Source organism: Orussus abietinus, unplaced genomic scaffold, assembly GCF_000612105.2.
Source record: "Orussus abietinus isolate OABI.00-Male unplaced genomic scaffold, Oabi_2.0 scaffold64, whole genome shotgun sequence".
In the NCBI taxonomy this organism is placed as follows: Eukaryota; Metazoa; Arthropoda; class Insecta; order Hymenoptera; family Orussidae; genus Orussus; species Orussus abietinus.
Genome location: NW_019394435.1, coordinates 394,783 through 413,117, shown reverse-complemented (window position 1 = coordinate 413,117; position 18,335 = coordinate 394,783). Strand labels below are relative to the sequence as shown.

At 43.8% G+C, this 18,335-nt stretch overlaps 1 protein-coding gene across 1 annotated transcript; it reads right to left on the bottom strand.

Annotated features, from left to right (window-relative positions):
- Positions 1–49: 49 nt before the first annotated feature.
- Positions 50–12,695, bottom strand: LOC105697603 (organic cation transporter protein). The gene is made up of 8 exons (XM_012421058.2): positions 11,941–12,695; positions 6,693–6,894; positions 4,372–4,630; positions 2,487–2,785; positions 2,186–2,298; positions 1,873–2,087; positions 1,284–1,632; positions 50–782 (listed from the first exon to the last, which is right to left on the bottom strand). The coding sequence occupies exons 1-8, from the start codon at positions 12,270–12,272 to the stop codon at positions 611–613; spliced, it is 1,941 nt and encodes a 646-aa protein (XP_012276481.1). The 5' UTR covers positions 12,273–12,695; the 3' UTR covers positions 50–610.
- Positions 12,696–18,335: the final 5,640 nt, after the last annotated feature.

Here is an 18,335-nt window from a genome sequence, read left to right as displayed (position 1 = left end):
CTATGACTCACTTATCAAGGAGAAGTATTGCTAATCTGTCATTTCAGCGTTTTACGAGCATATAAATATCGTTTTTATTTTCTGAGAAAACGAGTACATGCCGACTATCGGGGAGCGGCGTTAAAACTGCTCCGCACGCATAAGATTTAAAATCCGGGTTCTTAATTGCTATAAATAGGTGCAACAGCGCCGCTGTCGGGCCTGGCGATCGCTTTTATCGGTCCTTACAAAATCTTATTAACTTACTATCACAATGGAATGATTTTCAGCTCTTGGCCGTCAACTCGCGAGTCAGCATTCGTCGACCTGTCCGAGTATCGTTTCGTCAAGTAAGCAGGCAAAAGCACGTAAGCGATTTGCATCCTTGTCGGCGTCCTAACGAGCCATGACCTGACGATACATATTTCTTTTCTTTATCCTAAGCATAATTTAACAAAATCCTTAAGAACGCGCTATGTACAAGCTACGAAAATCCCGGACTCGGAGAGCCGTGAAGCATGGCTTCCTACAAAAACATTTCTCGTGGCCTCTCGAGCTCCGGCTTATCACACGACTTTGAGAGCCGGAAGGACCAGCTGAAGGGAATCCCGACCTACTGGCAACCTCCAACCTACAGTCTTTCCACTTCTATGGGAGAGGTCATACTCTTGTGCGACCTAATGCTCGATCGTTGTATCATACTGCTCCTCAGGGTTTCGCCTCGACGTGAGGCTCGCAAAGATCCTCGGATGCTGCCTCTCGTGAAGCTCCTCTTCATCGCCGATTCCTCGTCCTCTGCCCTCCTGGAAGTTAATATCCCTTAGTTATCTAATAATTCTCTGAAGGATCATTAAAAAATCAAGATTAACCGTGAACTATCATTTTAACATCGCGAGTTCAGGGACCGCATCAATTTCTTGAGGATGAACTGTAATAGCAAGCCTTTCAGGGAAGATGCAAATATAAGTTAAGCCTTTTAGAGAAAATTAAACACCATAGGAACCAACTTAAATTAATAAAGAGGGTGGAGTGGTCGTATTTGAAAAAAGTATGGAGAGAAAGCAGGAAGGCTGATTTCTCAGACCACGTGTCGGTAATTCACGGTTAAAGTGCACCGAGGAAGGATACTCATCGAGCGAAAGAAATATTTTGCTAATTCCAAGAATTATTTCACATCCAATTTATATGAGTTTATTTGAATGAAATAATTATTCCTTGAATTAGCAAATATTCCTTAGGTTCAATGAATTCTTTTCTCTGAGTGGATGTCAATATTTCGTTTAACAGGAGGACTCAGGACGTACTTCATGAGACAGGGCATATCCCAAATGGCCTGGTCTTTCCCGAAGTCTTCGCCATCCTGAAGAGTCTGCGGGAGGTCCTTGTCGAGCGTCTCCGGGAGGAAAAGGGCGAGTCCTCCCCCAAGGACACCAAGGGTGCCTAATACCAAAAGCGGAAGCACCGGAGAAAACACTGCCATGTACACGATGAAAGGAGCCACGATGCTGGCAACGTATCCCATTATGTGAATCAAGGCAACACCCTGAGCTCTGACAACGGTTGGCAGGACTTCTGCAGCATACTGCAGCCCGATATTGTAGGAGATGTTCACACAAAACCGACCAAAGATCGCGAGAGATGCGGCGTACATATCTGGGGAAAAAAAGAAGGTTCAACTCGTTAATTTTTATAATTGGATGCATGCTCAGCAAGTATTCCATGAACCTTGTATTAGGATTTTCAGCCCAAAGTTTCGGATTTTTCAATTGAGCTTTCATTACAGACGCGTGTACATGTCTGTTGTTAAGGGTTAAGGTAAAATCCGCGACTTCGTGTCGAATAATCTAATGTCAAGTACATCATTGCGCAGCCACGTTACAGCTGCATGCTCACGGTCGGAAACTGCGGAGGCCCAGATGCTGAATATGCCGGAGAGTACCATGGAACCAAAAGCGAGCCATCTTCTTCCCCATCTGTCCAGAACGGCCGTCAAGAAGGTGTCAGCAGGGAGTTCGGTAGCCGAGGCTATGGTGAAGGTGACAAAGACGTTCAGTCCCAGGTTGTCCACATTCCGTACGTGTCCGTCGAAGACCAGCGAGATGATCATCCTAAAATAACGAACCGAATAAATTTCCTCACGCTGCATCCCCAACACCGAGATCCGAGGTCGGTTCCGAAGATCGCAATTTCTGGGAGCTGGGCTCACCAGATCACGATCAACAGTATCGTCGTATTCCGAAGTCGGGTAGACCTGAAGAGGTCCAACACGGAATAGGACCTATCGGCCTCCTCTTCCTTCTGCAACCTGGCACAGCTATCCTGAAATTAGAGGATGCTTCGTAAGAAATAAGTAAATAAACGAATAGGTGCAAACGGCAGATCGTAAAGAGCGACATTGCGATTCCTTGCAAGGCACTTGACGTTCCTGAAGGAAGGTCAAGGCTCCCATGATTTTCTCGCGTGTAACAAGTGTGTGACGTTTTTCACGTCCCGCCTGTTCCGCTGACCTTAAACTCTTTGTAGACGTTCTCGGGGACCTTGGTACCATTAATCCGCTCGAATTTCCTCAGGATCCCGATGGCCTTGTCGACCTGGCCCTGACTGACGAGCCATCTTGCACTTTCCGGCACCATCCAGGGCGTCGCGATGGCAAGGACCAAAGGAACCGACGTCGCGATGCACGTCATCCTCCAGTCGGCTAAGAAGTACGCTATCCAGGGCAGGATGCAGGCCGCGAATGTGAAGAACAACGCTATGGACATGTTCGCCACGAACGTCCGCCATTTTGGTCCCACGTACTCCAAGACTGTTGGGACAAAACGAGACCTTTACGGCACTCCTGCGAGATCCGAGTCTCTCATTACTAATTGGCCGTAAATACACGTTGCACCGTTGACTATAGATATCTTCCCCATTCTACCCTATTTGTTTAATAATGAAAATAATAATTAATCATTCTGAACTTCTACACCGGACGTAGCGACGCGGTGACGCGATGACGCCGACGGTGACGATCGCTGCTGAATGCGACTTCAACGTAGGCAATTAAGGGACGTTACCTCGAAAATGTAATTAAACATCGCGACGGGGTTAATAAACATTTTCCCGGTTTTGCGGGGCGTAGGAACTAATTAGCGAGCGCTTAGAGCACTTCCATCGCCGGTCAGTCATCTGTCACCGCGGTTACGTCAAGTGACCTCACTTAATTCCGTAATCTCGGCGCTAATTTTAACACTAACTACCGTTTTTTGTTTTTTCCCCCTTTAATTAGTGATCCGTTGCCATGCGAATCAGTGAAGGTTCCCTCTGACGTCACAGGACGGTGACGCGCGAAAGAGTTTTTCGACACGCGGACCGGCCTTCCGCAATTTCGCGATGACGGGGTCAACGGTGCTCCCTGGCGTTTTTTTACCCACGGTTTCTGCATATTCCTTTTGCAGAACCAGCGATCGAAGTATCGATTTAACGGCCGCCATAATTGCGAGGCACGTCGCTCGAAACCTCCCGTCTCTTGTTACCACTAACGAGCGGACTTATGCAAGGACAACAATTAAGGAGTTACGGCCGCAGCGGTTCATGACCGAGGTCGTAATCCCGATGACCCCTTGCTTCATGGTTTATTAATATATAGAGCTGTACGTCAATTTTAACCATCGACGAGAGGGGCAAATTGACATAACTCCCGAATTAATTGAAAATAAAAAAAAGAAAATTGGGGATTGTGATTACACGGAATTTGTTATGCTAATCCAGAGTTTGTCCGTAAGAGTCGTCAGGGGAACGGCAGTCAAGTATCGCGGTCAAAATCGATTGTAGCCGGCCAGAGAGTGGCGGGATTTGACTTGTCTCCGGTATTAGATAGTCAAGGTCGCTGTCACCGTATCTTGTCCGTAGACTCGTTCCACGAGATGAGGAATTTGGGCCCGAGATAGGCAGGAATCCGTTCTACAGCCTCGATCGAATGATTTTGTAGGTTGCGATCAGCCGACGCGAAACTGCTACGTCCTTGATCACATCCGATGTCTGGCCCCGAAATTTCAAGGATGCTGTTCCGCGTAATTCAGCAGATCTCGACAAAAAGCATGGGGAAAGAAAAAAAGAAAAAAAAAAGAAAATAATACAGATCTTTGATTAATTAAAACTCATCGACCGACTTAACGCGGGGCAGTCCGCGTGGAGAAAAAGGGACACGAGGGTCTATCCGTGGAGTTGAAATTTCCCAGGGGATGGACCACGTGGTCCCTTGCAGCTGCATCAGGAAATTGGCTGTCCCTCTCGTTATCGAAAAAGTGTCCAATTTATACCGCCGGTTGACGTCGGATCGACGCTAATCGGAGGCGCTAAAGAAACGTCTGGTCGACGGTTTTGCGGTACCAACGCCGGGACGTTTACCCAGAATGTACATCATGGTGAAGCAGTTGTCGAAGGCCAGGCCTACGAGGAATCGGCAGGCGGAAAACTGCCAGAAGTTGGTGGCGAAGACGGTGGCGACGCCGGCCAGGAAACCCGCCATGTTGGTACCGACCAGAGCGGGAATTCTGCCGTACCGATCGGCGATCCATCCGAAGATCAGGCCCCCGAAGATGGCGCCCACGAAGAACACGCTCTGCGCGAGGGACGGCAATGCGGCCTTCTCGCAGACCCACTCGAGCTGAAACGAGGAAGACAAATCGAATCCATGAATGTCAATGAAAAGCCGACTGTCCGATAGAAAGCCCTCCAGACCTTGAATTTGGAAACCGCCGATTCGCGACGCTTGGCTCTTTGTCAACACGCGCCGGTTCCACATGACTCGCTGGACCAGCGGACCCTCGTCGTGTCGAGGTGTCAACCAGTCATGCCGAGTTATCGAAAGTGCAAACTGACAGGGAACAGAGTATTTCGTTTTCCTGGACTGTCATTTATGCGAACATGCCAGACCGTGCGGATGCACGGGAGGAGAATTCCTCCTCCTCTTCAATTTCCACCCCGAGACAGGAACATTCATTGAACCAAGGAAATCTTTTATTAATTCAAAGAATAATCACTTGACTTGAATAAATTATCATAATTCCAAAGAGGTGTAGCGTTCAATTTATTCCAGTTTATTCTTTGAATTAACGATACATTTCTCTGGTTCAAGGATACTACTTTTATTTTCTTTCTCCCAGTGCACGTCTTTCAGGCACCATCCATCGAGCGGACCCTTCAAATCCGAAGATATCGGAAATTCTTCCGAATAATTATTGATTATGTCGTTAAAAGTATGGAAGGTGTAGGAAAAAATGCGGAAAAGAAACAGGGTTTTCGTTCGAGTGTCAAGTAAGGCGAGAAAATAATTATTACGGGCCGCGGACCTAATGAGCAGCTTGAGTAAGCTTTTTTTCCCGATTTTTAATCGTCACTTTGGTTGTCAGGACGGTGATTACGCGCAAGTAATTAAATGCACGTGATTTTAAGCGCAGTTCATTGTCGGTACGACGCGACATTATCAATCGAGTGCCAAAATGCATTTATTGGAGCAATTGCATTCGTTTGACATGAGAATTGAATTATCGCGAGGTACGTCTCTTTTTGGCTGATTTACGGTAACGACTTGTATTGAAGCAATTTTCAAGGGATATCTTGCGAAGAGATTCAATTTCTACCACGGTGTTATTTATCAGAGATATTTAATTAAGGCACAGGTTAGCAGCAAATTCGCCGATTGTTTCATTACGAGCGAATCGCGCGTAATAACCGTGCTGCCAATTCTCTTCGTTCGTAGGCAGTCATTATCCACCTTACGGTACGCTACTTCTTCACGGATTAATTATTGCCTCACGAAGCCGTCATTACTTTCCAACATGCCCACTCACCTCGGTCGGCATGGTAAAGCAAGGCGAGATCGAGCTATTACTTTTCCTCTCGGTGCATTCTACCATCGCGAGTCAATCGCCTATTTATACATCCATGCAGCCGTTACTTACATTACCGCAATTTCCCCAGCATCGGATGTGCTTACAGAATTTCCAACGACAATGAACACCGTCTACCTTCGCGAATTATTGCCTCATAATTCTGTCATTCCCCCTCGATATACGAAATCGTCCCCGCGATATAATGCAAACTTATCTGCATATTTCACCCCTCGGTAATTTTTATCGTCGAATCTTTTAACACCGAGAAAAAATTCTTATGGAATTTTTTCTTCCTAATTTAAGGTCCTGAAATCGATAAGTGCCTCAGGGAATTGTCATTACTTTTCAGCATGTATTGACAAACGATCGTCCCATTATTTTGTCATTACAGGTCGATTTGCGAAATCCTCTCGGCGGTGCAATGGGAAATTATCTCCTTACCTTACGTGCTTTAGCCCTCGATATGTTTTAACAACGGCGCTTTTGTATTAAGGAAAAATTAGTCTTAATCGATTTTTTTTTCTAATTTTAAGATTCGAGGACTGGGAGTGTCACGTGGAACTATTATTACTTTTTAGCATGCGTTGACAAAGGTTGTCTCGTTATTCTCTCATTACGGGTCGATATGTGAAATCATCTGTGTGACGCTATAGGGAGTTATCTATTTATCATTATCCTTTACATACTTTATCCCTCGATACGTTCGGCGTTTTTATATCGAGGAAGAATTAGGTGTAATGGATTTCTTTTCTCTGTCTTTAAGGGCCGCGCGTTTCTTCGCGAATCGGCAAGTGTCTCATTAAACTATCGTTACTTTCCAACATACGGACTCACCTCGGTCGACACGGTGGAGTAAGGCAAGTCCGTGAAATTAAATTCCCAGCCGTGTCGGCATTTCTCGGTCGGCCAGCTCAGATTGGCCGTGGTGATCCCGCTCTGAAGTACTTCCGTATAGTTGATCGCGTACATAGTGCACCTGGAGTATTCCTTGGTGCTCTCTTCGCCCTCCGCAGCTGGTGGAATTGCCAGGGCTATTCTGAAAGTGAATTCATAAGTCGCGGCTCGTTTAAATCCTGTCGATCGCGCTCTTGGAAAACATTCCCCATAGATCGATATAATTACCGCCACCTGTTAGCCCGATCTTCTTCCCATAGGAAATTACCACGGTGTGCTGAGATTTTCGAGCTGGCTGATGAAGAACAATATAGAGAAAATAAATCAGCCCCTTTTTCGAGGAGATAAAACGCATCTCGGGTCAAAACCAAATCCCGGAGACACGGATCCCTCATTCCCTGGCACCCGGCGTTCTGCTCTACCTTTTCCTCCGTTTCTTTCCCCAACATGTGGGATAGGGTTTTTTTTTCCCCCATAATCGCGACCGTCAATTTGACAGAATCGATTACCTTTTTGCCGCGCGGAAAAAGTTTAGACCTGCCAGCAACACGGTGGCCGTACTCATTACGGTTGCCTTAAAAGATCAAGTCCACGTTGCAAGGAGTACATTGCAAATGCGGGAATATTTTTCCCTAGATTTTCCAGAACCCTAGCTGTGCAGAGTTTCCCCGTGCGGGGGTCGTACGCGAAACTAAAATACGACCCTTCAATTTCTATTAATGCTTCCCCGCTGCTCGGCCTCACTAATTCGCGAAATTCCGGACGGAATGAATTTCCTGCGGTGCAAAAAGTAACGAACGAGGGGACATATCTCGGAGGTGCTTTTCGCGGAATGTATCTACCCTCGTTTTTAATAACTTCCTCGACAAATGGAAGCCGCAGCGTTTCGTGCAGTTCTGCAGGTTCTCTGAATTTTAGGAGATCCTTGGAGTCGCCGAGCGGTTTCCGGAAACTCCTCCCTCGCTCCTGCGTAGGGCCGATCTATAAAACGAGGAATCTACGTCCTCGACAAATTCCATGTAGATTATTTCCCCTCGTTGGCCAGCCAACGCGACTTCGAGAAGGTCAGTCCTAAGAAACTAAATCAGGCCGACAGGACTAACCTCGCACGCATGTGCGTACGTGCGCGTAACGCGATTTTCCCAGTTTTCTTGTCGGACCTAACGAACTGTTAATCGTATCGCCCCGATATATCTGCAAATGCCCGCTTTTATTTCACCTGTCGTGTCGGCATTTCTGTACCGCACCCACGTGTCGTATAGAGGAAGAGAAAAACAACGGCCGATAAAAAAGAAACGTCAAAGTCTGAGGAAACCACGTGTCAAGGATTAGAACGTCGGAGGATAACTCTTTTCCTTTTATCTTTTTTTCTTCTCAGTCTTGCAAATTGCAGTTATGTTCATAAATCGGGGAATTCAGTTAACGTTGTCCTTTGCATCGACATGGATTTATTAATTGAAATGCAACTTTTTATTGGATAGTTTTTTGGTAGGTGGCGGAGATAGATATGGGGTACGGGGGAGGAAATTTGGATGAAAAAAGTAGGAATGTACATTGTAATTGCTTGTAGGGAGTGCTTTGACACCGAATAAAGGTGTTGATTTTAGCCCCGCAATTTTTTTTTATGGCTAATGTCGATCTGTTTAGCGCCTTCACATTTTTTACGGCGCGTTGCAGCTGCAATTCTGACGCACCCTGAATTGCCCTTTCCACATAACGGTGAACATATGCATGCCAGTGGACTTAAACGTAACGTTATGTCGAAACCGAAGTACGCTAGTATTTTTCGCGTTCACGCTCTCATTGCCGCTGTGAAGGTTTTTCACGACGAGCGTTCATTATCTGCCATCGGTACGAGCCCATTTTACAGACTGATGATGCGTGCACGATTGGCTGGTTCATGCTAAATTTATGCATGTCGATCCTTCGGCGAATTTGCAAATATATCGATTTATTGCTGGATTAAAAGCGAGTCCTGCCAAAGCACTCCAGTCTTCAAAAGCCGCACCTTTCTCCATTCCTTGACGATCTTTTTTTTTTTCCACGCGGCATCATTAAAAAGAAAAGTCATTTTAAAATTACGAAATTAGCATTTTGCCAATGCCTTGAAAGTAGATGACTCAAACAGTGCTTCTCGTTGGGAGTAAAAGAAGCATGAGAAATTGTTAATGGCCAGTGCATTATTCACCAATTTGATGACTCATCTTACCATCATTCGTTCGTTTCAACCTTTGACTGTTTTTTTGTTCCTTTTTTTCAACCCGTGGTTAACAATTAAACCAAATTATGGCCAGTTTCTCGAGCTCCGGACGGAAAAGTCTGGCGGAGATTTTTAGCGCGGGTAATAATTAATGGCAATCGCAGCGACAATTAGGTATGACCTTTTCTGAAAATCACGTGACAATTATCTGGAAGCATTTTTTTCTTTTCTGGTTTCTTTTGTATGTACAGTTCTTGCCTGCCGATTCCGAGTATCGAGCGCAAATCGATTTTCCATTTGCGAGTGCGAGGTTTATTCCAGAGATTCTAAATCCCTGGGATATACTCGACAGAATTTATCGGGATAAATAAGATTGTGAGAGGATCGAGCATTCGGGATCATTGGAAAGATCAAGGATCTCTTGCAATAACAGTTACAGCGAAGCGAAGGAAACGCGTCAAAGGAGTAAAGAAAAATCTGCAATCGAACACCTGAGATAGTCTTTCGATTCCCGATTAAATATGTCGTTATTATATAATATTCTCGTTTATAATAATTACGGGCATAATCATTGAACCATAACTAGGTCTACTGAACATCGCAAGAAGTGAAGGGCATAATTATTTAAAGTCAAATGTCGTTTTACAGAAATTTCGGTAATTTTTACGAAAAGTGGAGTATTGGGTAATGCACGAAAATTATGTCACGTTATGTTTACGTAATTTTAACGGAAAATCGTTCCCAAAGAAGGTAGACGAACTTTTATTTCGTACGATTCAATTGTCCGTTAAATATGTTTTGCCTATAAAAATCTCCGCCACCGCAATCACAGTTATGCTACAATAAATGGCCATTTTTCTTACGCGTCGGTTTGCGGCAATTAGGGTCTGTTAAAAAACCGGACAAGGTGCCAACAGTATTTCGCTGAAGTATGGCCTTAGTAAAGTGGCTAGTCCTCGACCTTAATAATGGATGACTATAATACCTTGTATAAAGAGTGTGCTGGTTTAAGCCTGATTTTACAACATATGATGGATGCTAAATAGTTTCCAAGTCATTACTGCAAAGATTCCAGTTAATAGTCCGCCTCTTTACGTGTCATTAACACGTAATCTAATGGACATTAAAGGCTCAAGTCAGATCCCTACTCAAGGTATTCATTGTAAAAATTGAAAGTCAATACCTTTATTATTTTTATCTTCACGCGATAAATAACACCTAATTTTCAAAACGTCGTAGAAAGTCGCTGAAATGGTTCCGTATTTTCTATCAATCATTAAACTCGACGCTAATCATAAAAAAATTAAATTGCTCTACTTCGTCACATGTTAATTAATTAATCCGACTCGGGTTAAAGGTCAAGGCATTCTAAGGTGAAGTGTCACGGAAGCAGATGGAAAATGCTCGTTTTTGTTAGGAAGTTCATAAATCCTGAAACGCATTAAGATTTTCCTCGCTGACGAGCGTGGAAAATGTGCACGAACATGTTGAAATTCTTCTTTGGAAATAAATTAACAGCACGTACACATTAATTATAACAATTGAACGGCCACGTGCTTTCGTTAGAGAAAAAAAAAAGTAACGAGGATTAATTATTTTCAATAGCTCTCGGCATAAATCTCGTGTGCACGTAGTAACTGGTCTTTGAAAAATGATGCAGAAAAATGAACAATGGTGATCCACTTAGCCTTGGCCTTATTGGATGACAGAGCACCTAATCCGTAGAACCTTATTTTAGTGCGAGGAGTATGTCAGATAGGGACTTAGCAGGTAATTCCACTAGGGAGTAACTAGACGCTGCATTCATGCTCTTACTGCCATTTCATGCAACGATCATTAGGCTGAAATGCATTCCGTGAATGAAATCTGCAACACCCATAAAGTACTCTTTCTCGGCTCTAATTGGACCAGAAGGGGGGGCCAACCATGACCATTCTCAATGAATAAACGCCGATTAAGTGTCGATTAAATGCTTTACTCTGATTCTCGTGGCACGTGAATTACATAAGTCAATTTCAAATGCCAGGGAAGAAACATACAAAAATAGAAAAAGCACTGGAACTATTTTTCAGAATTTTAATTATACATATTAGAGGATGATCGAGATGTCGGAAAGATTTCGGATTTTATTGTTTAACTTAAAAGTGTTCTCATTGCGAGACAAATCCGTTGTACTGTTCGAATTCGGCCGGACAGCCGAGAAATTGGTGCCGGAAGTGTCCCTGACTCGAATGCTCACAAAACCATTTGATCAGAACTATTGACTCAAAATATGACTGCAGTCAATCTCTCCGATTCCTCTGAAGAATAATTTTCTGTAACGCCACTCGAGACAATGAAGTTACATAGATTAGCATGGATTATGCAAAGCCGAGGTTGGCTTGGATCACGGAAGAGTGAGCGAGCATTCAGTGACAAAGGCCGGTGCTAATTAGTCCGTCTCGCGAGCACCATGAACTATGAATCTATTTAACGATCTGGTACACAGGATTGAATTGCGTCTCGATGATGACATTATTTCGAAGCTTTCATCAGAGATTATTAAAAATACATGAGAATTTTTCCGGGAGATACCATAAATGTAAAAATTAGGATAAATAGACTGGCGGAAATTGCGCAGGGCAATCCATTGTTTCCTGGACGTGTTAATCAATTGTTCCACCTCCAATATTATTTAACCCCCTTATTTTAATTTCATCGATTGATTCATTGAAATTAATTCGACACTTTATAAGGCTACCTTTTGTGCGAACTCGTAATTATTTATCCGCCTGATATACAAATTACTTAGTAGTAATTTCGTCAATTTCGACGATATGTAAAGAGTGGAGTAAGTCTTTCCAATCTTCGATGTTACGGGAGCTTAGGAGTGAGGGACTATTTTAAAATATTTAAAATAATAGGAGCTAACTGTCGACGTAATTGTTTGCAATTAGAGGATGTTTTACCGGACTCTGAATGGCAGGGAAAAAATACAGGTGCTCTCACCTTTGCGCCATCGTCAAGTTCTCCAGCTCGGGAATCCTGCACCAATGTTCTTCAGGGACCAGAGTGATGAATATTTGCGAAAAGTAGACCCAAGCCACGAAACACGCGAACGGGATCATCAGGATGAACAAAATCTTCTGGTAGACCCCGAATTCCCCAATGTGTGGCAAAAGATCATCGAAATCCAGGTTCTTCTCATCTTTCGACGAGATCGGAGGCTGAGACGGGCAAATTGTCTCGCAGGCACTCGGTGCCAAACTCGGGCAAACGTTGTCATTGTCATTTGACAGACAATTCGGCACGGTGGTTTCGAATTTCTCCTGCGGAGGCATCCTCGACTTTCCCTGATTTCCCTTGATTTCCCTCTCAATTTCCTCGATTACTCCTAATTTATTTCCACTGATCTTCCTGCCACTCGGTCACTTTGAAAATCCCTGCTCGCGGTACCTCTTCACCTTCTGTGCCACGTGCGCGCACAAAACTTGTGGAAAAAAATATGCAGGGTAGATAAACCTTAACGTTGCTCCGCTGAGTACAGATACGACCGGTAATTAAAATTCTGATATGGAAATAAAAATTCCTAGGTCTCCGAAGACATGGTGTCGGATGGACCCTGAAGTGCTCCGGAATAATTGCACTTTGAAAAATTGGGGGTCACAGGTCACTCCCGCGGGTTTTGGACTCGACGGGAGATTGTTTAAACAAATGTGAGAGGACCACTAGGCTAGCCCTTAAAAAAAAGCGGGCAAATCCTAGCGCAGAAGCCAATACTGAAACGGTTCGCTGAGTAGCTGGCTATATAGGCATCCGTCAGAAGACTCCCCTCCTAAGTTGCTGTTCTTTGGAGAACACAATTCAATGTTTTCTCGATGGCATTGAACGCTGCGTCAGTCCTACTGTTAACTGTTAACTTCTGACGAGATTTGCCATTATCTTCCGCGATCGGGAGATCGGGATGACGTACCGATGGGTCCTTGAGGGTTTTTGACGATAGAAAGTATGAAAAGAGTAGCGCAAGCCGTGGCTTATGATTTTCAACATGGTTGACCGATTCCTCGAATAGTATCGAAGACGCTCCCGTATTCTACGATAAGATGACTATGGCACGTATCGGTTATCACGAATCGTAGATCGTCTAATAGAAGTTCGATAGTCGATATAAATTTCCGATCGAGTCGAGGCTAAGGTGGGGGATACGTATCGGCGCACCTCGACCGCAAAAATGTCCGCTGTAGACACAAAATCCTTTTTATCTCCTGTCTAAATTAGTATGTCTAACTTTGCCGGCAAATATTTGCCAGTGTCTCTTGAAATGGAACGGCTTTGAAAATCTCACGACTGGTTTTTCTCGAGGTTTATCCGCGACCTGGCTACCAGAGTGACCGGGTCCAACAATCTTCACCTATCCAATAAAATGAATAAGATTTAACGATTAAAACAATGTCGCGATAAATGAATTCCCCCTGGATACGACAAGTCCTTATGTCAACCACCCGATACCCGATCAGCTGATTTCTCAAGTCCATTCTTTTCCGTAGCTCTCGTTGCACCCGTTCCATGTACTGCAACCATATATCGCATTACCCGGCTCATTCTGCACCGTGGACTTTATATGTACTCGAGTTTCAGTAAATGATAGTTAAAATTAAAGCACACGTTAAGCCCCTTTAACAACCGCGTCCGTGGTAGTAAACGAGTCGTTCGATAGCAAATAAGCCGGGATTTTTTCTCCCATTTGCTGGGAGCCGGTAATTGAATAATCATCTCCACGTGTCTGAAAATAAACCCTGCATGAATTATGTCGTTTTTCGCCAAGGTCCTTCCCCCGCAGGACTACAGGACTCCAGGATGTCGTAGCCCATAAATCCTTCCAGCGAACGCGCGTCATACTCTGCCCTCGCACTCGTAAAATGGATCTCTCCATTCAGACTAAACTGTCCAATTACACCGAGCTGGAAAAACTTCCGGAACCGATCGCTCGGTTTCCCTTTCCTGCGATTTCCCGCGTCATCGAGAAAACCGCAGACCTGCAGAGGTTCGCCCAGCTGTTTAACCGCACTTATTCCGCACCCACTTTCGGCCGGTGTTATTTCGCCAGAGCTTTTGTTCGTTACACTTTCCCGACTGGAAAGTCTAATGGAATTTCCAATTCGATTACCAAGAGTGCTATTCTCCTACCTGTGCCTTATGGGAAACTGTCCCAATCACCTGTTACCGCGAGAAACTAGTTAACACGAGTGTAAGAGGAACTCGTGCGTTTTCCACCTTGGAGCGGTGTTTAATTATTTTAAGCCCCGATACCCTGATTAGAGATCCCCTACTAAGGAATACCTGGGGTAAACCTCCGATAATTACGATCAATTAGACTTTTAATCAATGTCTTGTGGAACAATCCTGAGAAATGAATACACCAGTGAGCTCTTCGTCCTGCAAGCTACCGATTGCGCAATTCAGGTTTACCTAACGTTTCACTCTCAAAAATCTGCGGTCGGTTTTTACATTGACATGCGATGTTAATTATATTCCACCGGGTACAGCGTGAATTAATCATGATAACCCGGGATATGTGATCATTGACCGTAGTTATTTATGTTGAAATCTGTAATTATGCAGCCGCTGATTGCAAAGCAGATCTGTGTCGATGCATTATGCACCCTGGAGGTAAACGCCCTCTGATTATTTTATTTTTTCTCCTTTTTTCAGGGAATCTAGTCCAAGGGATTTTCTTTTAACCGAAGAAATTATTCATTTTCATTGTTTCAGTTGCTTTAGGATTTTATATTGCTCGTGCATTTAAATCCATTCCGCGATTCGGACGGAAATTCTTCGGCCGACATTGGTGTCGTTTACTCGATCGTTTAACTCGAAGGTTTACACAACACATTTCTCCGATTTAATCGCACATGTCATGGACATCCGCCTGCTTGGGACTTGCCATGCAAATGCAAGGAGTTTATGAAACTCCGGCGATTCTTCGCGATGCACCGATGCGCGAGACGGGTCTTTGCAATTTCTTCGAAAGAGGGAAAAACATTGACTCGAGGCATGCATCAGAGAGTATTCTTTCCGGTGTAAACCGGGAGAAAAAAGAAATACCTTCTCGGTTTAACTCTTATCGATATCGATCCGTAGATCTAACAATAGCATTCCGTTACGATAAAGAATTCCTCCGAGACTATTGTCCCTGCAATTGAACGCAGCGATAATTCCGCGTAATAAATCGCATTCGTTGTCCGAACAAACTTAGAAGCATAAAACAATTTCCCATAGTTTCCCGCAATTTCCGCAATACCCTGCTTATTATCGCGGTACGATATTTAGATTTTTCCGCGTGCCTCGATGAATTTAGATCGCGTTATGGTACGATAAAGGCCGACGATGGAATTCTGCATCGAGGAATACGATTTCCTTTTCAGGCTCCCTCGCCGATTAAAAATTCCTCTGGTGCAGCGATACTCTGAAGGCTCCTAATTACGGGTATCAAACGCAGGAAACATGTAATCCCGTCTCGATAATTCAAGGAAGCTTCAAGGCGACGCGAAAGAAATTACGGCCTCGGAGGTTGCTCTGGATGCTCGTTAAATGCACCGAAAATTAAAGATAATACAAAATTGGAATTTCGCAGAACATCGTTCGGTCGATTAATTACAGGTCGACGATGGGCCTTTATGTATATTATTTTCTTTTTTGTCGGATATTCTTCGATCTTTATCTATTTCGGAGATTCGAGTACTTAGAGTGTCCGTCAATCGCAGATTTGCCGACAATGCGTTGTCAGCGTCCCTTTGATAATTAATAGCCGTTTACAATCAATACCGATAAATGGGTCAATGATATCTGGTTCGCCCTTGGCTGTCAATCAATCGCAGGATGACTCTTCCACCTGTCTCAGTCGTCCCAGTTGTCTCGGGAACAGGTGAATGGACAATGGAGCCGAAGAAGCAAGGAAACGCAAAGGGGCCGCACGAGCTGGCCGGATCGTGATCTAGATCACAGGTGATAGAGCCGCTTCCTGTAAATTGTGCAAGACATCGCTATTGCTCGTTACGAGACCGACGAAGGCCAAATCTCAGCCCGAGGTCGTTTCCAGCATTATCGGCCAATTATGCGATCTTTCGATTAATCAAATCCGAGCCGATCGGCTTGTTGTCTTTCCGCGTGCTCGGGAACTGCGGAAGCGGCTTAACCGCTACACGTGTGCGGACAAACAATCATTAAACAAATCTCACCTATTAATCATATCCCCCTGGGATCTTTTTAACCCCGGATATAAACCAGTGATATGCAAAGGAATTATTAAATAAATGTTAATAATCTTTTTTTGTAGGAATTCCATGAAAGAAAAAAAAGAGCTGGAATTTCCTCACAAACGATGCAAGTATGTACTTCATTACCGGTGCATCGGATCGGATAAAAAGATATATTTAAACGAGGGGCAGGTAGGATTTCTTTTTTTTTTTGTTTAAAGGTAATAGATATTGGTAAAGAGGATGCAGCTTACTCACAAACGATACCGTTATGCACTTCATCGGCAGTTGCATCGGCGATCGTCGTTACGTGCTAATCGCGCAATCAATCGTGAAAGGTGTTGAACACTTGTACATTTATTCATGCAATCTGGGATTCTTTCGAGCTCTTCCGGCGTGGAGAACAGCCGCATTCCGAGGACATAACCATTTTATAAAGATATTTGCTTACCAACGACACCGTAACACCCTTCATTGCACGTTACGCCGACGATTGCGTTTACGTGCGCGAATCGTAAAAACAATCGTAAAAGGGATTTTAATATAGCGGGGGACGTGCATTCCCAGGTGTAAATGTGTTTTTTGTAGATTCTATGGGAACCCTCTGTTAACAAATGATAGAAACAATTTTTTTTTTTTTAATAAATTCTCATTGTCTGGCCACGATCGTACCTCACCTACTGGCAGATTTAACGTAAGCGAATTTAAGAATGAAAATAAACGCGGGTTTAAAAATGTATTTACAGCGTAGGACTATAAAGAGAAGAATTTGAGAAAATTTTCGATTTACTTGGAATTCAGAATTTCCGAGCAAGTGGCCATTCTGTGAGGAGGAATAACGATTATTTACACACGATACCGTTATCCTCTCCGTGTGGAGTTACGTCAACGATTGTCGTTACATGCGTGAATCATAAAATCAGCCGTAAAAGGAAATTGAACGTAGCAAGCGATCGAGCATCCTTTATCGTAAAGCCTCAAGCTGCAACTCAATGAGCCCCGAATAGATTTATATTCAATCGACGTGCACTTGCAGCCGTGCATTTATAGATTTCGTAGGTAGGTACGTACGCGGCATGCGCGATTTAATGGTAGAAATTATCGTCAATGTCGGAGGGAGTTCCTAGAGGCCCCAGCCGCGACGATAACGATAGTAGACCGCTTATCATCGAAATCGTTATGAATGGGAGCAACGGGAGCAGGACCGTATCCGGAAATAACCTCGAGGCACTCGTACGAGCATTCAAGCATTTCCTCTAAATCCGCTACTTTGCCGGGGAAAGAAAAAAAAAAAAACCATGCCTGTCAAGTCATACCCCAGACGGGCCTGTTAATCGTGACAATTCGCGAATGAATCAACCGGGAGAAAAAGTGCTGATAAACGAGACTTGAAAATGAAATGGAACAAAAAAATCCGGGAAAAAGTGAACCAGGTGGCAGCTGACAAAGCCCGTTATGTCTAACAATGTGGCGTAATAATAGACACATTGATACGTATTTCTTGATGTAATTTTCAGAAAAGATGCTCGCGTGGATTAAAACGTTTATAAATATTTTCTCTCGGACAAAAGAATATTCTCTTCTCAAGAGACGGTGGGAAGAGCTGATGTTTTTTTTTTTCATATTTCTCGAGAGTTGGACAACATTCACGGTTAATCAGTTAAATTCTCCGAGTATGACGTTCGAGCTGTCGCACATTTTCCCGTCCTACGAGGCGATAAGGACATGTTCGGTAATGTTTATCTTCATTTTTCGATTAATTTTAATCTGCCTGCTGCGGGCTAGAGCACGTTTCAGTGCCATCGTGGAAACATGTCGTCGGATTATCGACATGCAAGCGTAACAGAAGGCGTCAGGCAGTTACGTGCCACTTGCCGATAACAATTTCTCAAACAATTAGCGGATAATCAAGCCTTTAACTACGCACGAATTTAATGACGTCCTGACGAGGTTTCAGTATTACGCGGTCCGGAAATTTATCACGTTTTATACTACTTAAGATTTCCCGCTTTCGTTTAAAATAAAGTTGCTTCTCCTTCGTATTCATGTAATGTACCATTTTAAAGGACAAATTTCGTTCTACATTTTGATAAGAACAATTGTGTTTCAAATATTCATTTCTTCTTTTTTTTTTTTTCATCAACCTCT

Bases quoted from the DNA above. Each gene is read 5' to 3' on its own strand.
- LOC105697603 (XM_012421058.2), bottom strand. From the start codon at position 12,272: ATGCCTCCGCAGGAGAAATTCGAAACCACCGTGCCGAATTGTCTGTCA. The intron at 6,895-11,940 runs GTGAGAGCACCT...ATTCACTTTCAG, and splicing joins AACTTGACGATGGCGCAAAG to AATAGCCCTGGCAATTCCAC. The intron at 783-1,283 runs GTACGTCCTGAG...ATTAACTTCCAG, and splicing joins GATATGCCCTGTCTCATGAA to GAGGGCAGAGGACGAGGAAT.